General features: G+C 37.5%; 1 protein-coding gene across 4 annotated transcripts; it reads left to right on the forward strand.

Moving 5' to 3' along the window:
• Positions 1–675: 675 nt before the first annotated feature.
• On the forward strand, positions 676–3,195 carry LOC111839461 (sterile alpha motif domain-containing protein 3-like). Of its 4 annotated transcripts, none has more exons than XM_072711684.1 (8): positions 676–941; positions 1,395–1,448; positions 1,559–1,713; positions 1,855–1,923; positions 2,035–2,244; positions 2,364–2,520; positions 2,626–2,705; positions 2,806–3,195. In XM_072711684.1, exons 3-8 carry the CDS (start codon positions 1,675–1,677, stop codon positions 3,091–3,093), a joined length of 843 nt encoding a protein of 280 aa, XP_072567785.1. In that variant the 5' UTR covers positions 676–941; positions 1,395–1,448; positions 1,559–1,674; the 3' UTR covers positions 3,094–3,195. The 4 variants fall into 4 exon arrangements, with proteins under 4 accessions (XP_072567785.1, XP_072567788.1, XP_072567787.1 ...); XM_072711685.1 differs by lacking the exon at positions 676–941 and adding an exon at positions 994–1,031; XM_072711687.1 differs by lacking the exon at positions 1,855–1,923.
• The last annotated feature ends 202 nt before the right edge of the window (positions 3,196–3,397 follow it).

Genomic DNA, 3,397 nt, shown 5'->3' on the forward strand with positions numbered 1-3,397 from the left:
ATATATATTATTTTTTTCCTCTGGTATTAACGTATTTAATTCCAGGAGCAGATACTGACACAAGCATATTCCCATGTCATAATGGTACCACTGGTTTCTTTGTGTGTATACTGTTTGTGTGTGTCCCTGGATCTTATCTTTCAGATACATCAGCTGCTGTGATGATACAGTGTCCAGCAGTAAGATACAGAAGCTGTCCTTTTATTACTCTTTCTTTTTTGTTCTACTGTTTGTATTATTTCTCTTTCCCTGTCTCTCTCTCTCTGACCCCCCTCCTTATTTTATTTTTATTATGTATTTATTTATTTTTCTATTTCCTCTGTCTCTCACCCCTTTCTCTCCTTTCTCACTTTCTCTCTCTATATCTTTCCCACTAATCCCCCCTGTCAGCTCCGGCTTTGTGGCGCAATGACATATAACTGATTAATAAAGAGTATACCTCAAGTAACAAGAGGAGCTTAAATCCGAAGCTCCACTTGGCAAAATAAAAGTGTTGGCACAATAAAGCACCCAGACTAACATCCTGCTTGCAAAACTGCCGGACACGACAAGGGGGAGGAAAAGAAAAAAAAAAAGTAATTTTATGAAAACATTTAAAAGTGTTTGGGGTAGGATTTGTAATTATCCATTGTGCCCTATACACTGTAACAATAGGGAAGCTGCCCTACATAATCTAAAATTAAAAGTCCATGGAAGTGGCATGTACAAATGAGGAAACGGAAAACAGAAACGCGGACTAAATACAATGAACTAATGACAACAATCAGGAACAGGATTTACTCAAGAAAATGGTTCTTGCGGGTGCTATATAGAACCATAGGGGTTCTAACCCTAGGAAATAGAACCGTTGCCTTCAAAAAGGTGCTATTTCACGCACGCGAGGATATATTTGAATTTCAACTGCCGTTTATGGAACCTTTCTGAAGACACTCATTTTAATGGTAAGTGGCACAAAACTTTCCTCTCCTTTTTTCATTCATAATCATTACCAGTATTTTCTGGAGACCAAAACGTGAATAAAGGAATACAAGGTGCGTTCCCCGTGAATGTCAATGGGCACGTTACCGATAATTAGGTCAGCTGATACAAAGTTTATTGTTCGTTCGGGCTATATACTGTAGTCGCAGCTATCCTTGCCTGTCACCTTACAGGATTCTTCATTAAGATAAGTTTTCTACTTCCCATGGAAACCCGTTTCCGCCACCGTGGAAAAAAATATATAGATATAATTTAAGTCTATTTAATATCTCGAAATAACGAGATAACAAAGTCGAAATTTCGACTTAAAATTTACATATATATATATTTTTTTTTCCCACGGTGGCGTAAACGGGCTTCCATAACTTCCTTCTCAGTCTGACAGTTAAATTAATTGTAGCGTCTGTCTGATTCAGATGTCGCAGAAGCTGAGGGAGACATTTTTTAGAGACCATAGCTCCTCTGGATATGTATGTTATTTCTTAACTGTTATTTCTTAATGCAAAACATTATTCTTCAGTTGAATTTCTGTACTACTTTTATGCCGTGTGAGCCTTATATCTTATGTAAACACCCACAGGAAACTCTATTGGAGTGTTTGCAAAATAAGTTCAAGAAGGAAAGGTCACCTTTAGTGAACTTGGCAACAGTCCAGGAGATGAAAAAAAAGTTTGGTGCCAAAAGAGGGAGAGTTATATGGACCATGTGCCTCTGGAGGACCCACTTGGACATCAGGTACCATTTTTAAGATTCATGCTTGTCATTAGCCCATCTGTGTGCCTGTCTGTATGTCTGTCAGCTTGCTAGCCTGTATTGTCATGGTTTACCAGTATATACTTTACAGAAACTTTACAAATATCTTATGGCTAATTCCAGAGGGCAAAGAGGCACAGAAGTGAATATACAATCCAGACGTCTTGGGGGGATTGTAATCCGACACAAAAGGTTTGCAATAAATTAATGATTCAAATTCTGTATTGTATTTCTGTCTTGGAACATTTATTGCTCATTGCTCACATGCTTAATTCCTGTATTCTCTGTATATTTTTTTTCTAGATTGTACTGGACCATGATGGTGTTGGGGAGGATGACCTGAATTTTCGAGAGCACATAAATGCCATGAATAATGAGCTGTGCCGGCGACAGCCAGACTTCCCCAATATAATGGACCGAATGAAGCGCACGCTATATAAGAGGGTTGAATATATGGCCAAGCCAACTGAGGAGGTGATGGAGATGTTCCCCTTTCTTCAGGTGCCAGAGCTGGTGAGAAGCTAATAGTAATATTACTATAATGAGATTTCAGCACTGTTAGGAAGCAAGTGTATTAATTAAATTAATGACAACTTTCCCTTTCACTTTTTTTCTCTTTTTTGTTTTTGTAGATGCATCATGAAATGAGGTTGCGTTTTGGTCAGGACATGGAGCTAAGCCTTCAAAATGCCCTCAGTCTGTTGACACCCAACATCATCAGGGCAGCTCAACATGGTAGTCAGAAGGAGCTGCTGTCCAGCCTGCTAAGGACCGAGGCTAACACAGATAGTATGTCACCAGCTGACATCTTTTCTTTTTGCTTCGCACCCTTCAATTGTCTCTATAAAACTACTGTATGCTTTTATGAAAACATTGTTTCTTTTGAAATTTTAGACCTTCAAAAGAGTGTTGCCATCCTTATCCTGCCAGCACTTTTCAAGGAGAACTCAAAGTTTCTTTATTGTTTAAATGAGGTATGTGATGTGTCTATGATTGTAATTTGCATGTCTTTGTTTTGTCAACTGCATCATAAATTCAATCAGGAGGTCACTAAAACATTTCTCATTTATATAGGAACCACCCAGCTCATTTCCAACCATCATCCTTCATGATTCAGAGACTCCCCTCCTTGCCAGCAGAGCATCTATAAAGATGGATGAAGTCACCATCACAAGTGGAGAGATGGACATACCACATGCTCTCCAATGCCTGCTGGAAGTTTACTTCATCTTTGGTGTGCAGTACCCCAAGCAGATAAAGCACACCTTGAGTTTTGCAGAGCGTTATTTATTTCAAATGGCAAATGGACAAAAACCTGTGTCTATTCCTGTACTAAAACTGTACATTCAGATTTGCTCATAACTGAAAGGTGAATTGTTTTGGTTTTCTAATGGATTTTATTTCTAATTTATTTGATTGTAGATAATTTTATTAAATGAACAATACAGGCCATTTTTGAAACTACATCTCGTCTCTTTCTTTCATAGCTGCTTTTGGGCTTATAGCTTGTAAAAAAGGTTTGCCTAGTTATTGCCTATTTTATTTAGAATAATAGCTGCAGCTAATTAATTTAATTAAATTATTCATGTATCATATCATATAATTGCTGAAGTATTATTTATTACTATTACAGTATCACCCATTATCATTCTTCATCATTATTAAT

This window comes from Paramormyrops kingsleyae, chromosome 4 (assembly GCF_048594095.1).
Source record: "Paramormyrops kingsleyae isolate MSU_618 chromosome 4, PKINGS_0.4, whole genome shotgun sequence".
Taxonomy (NCBI): domain Eukaryota; kingdom Metazoa; phylum Chordata; class Actinopteri; order Osteoglossiformes; family Mormyridae; genus Paramormyrops; species Paramormyrops kingsleyae.

Bases quoted from the DNA above. Each gene is read 5' to 3' on its own strand.
- LOC111839461 (XM_072711684.1), top strand. From the start codon at position 1,675: ATGGACCATGTGCCTCTGGAGGACCCACTTGGACATCAG. The intron at 1,924-2,034 runs GTTTGCAATAAA...TTTTTTTTCTAG, and splicing joins ATTGTAATCCGACACAAAAG to ATTGTACTGGACCATGATGG. The intron at 2,521-2,625 runs GTATGTCACCAG...TTGAAATTTTAG, and splicing joins GACCGAGGCTAACACAGATA to ACCTTCAAAAGAGTGTTGCC.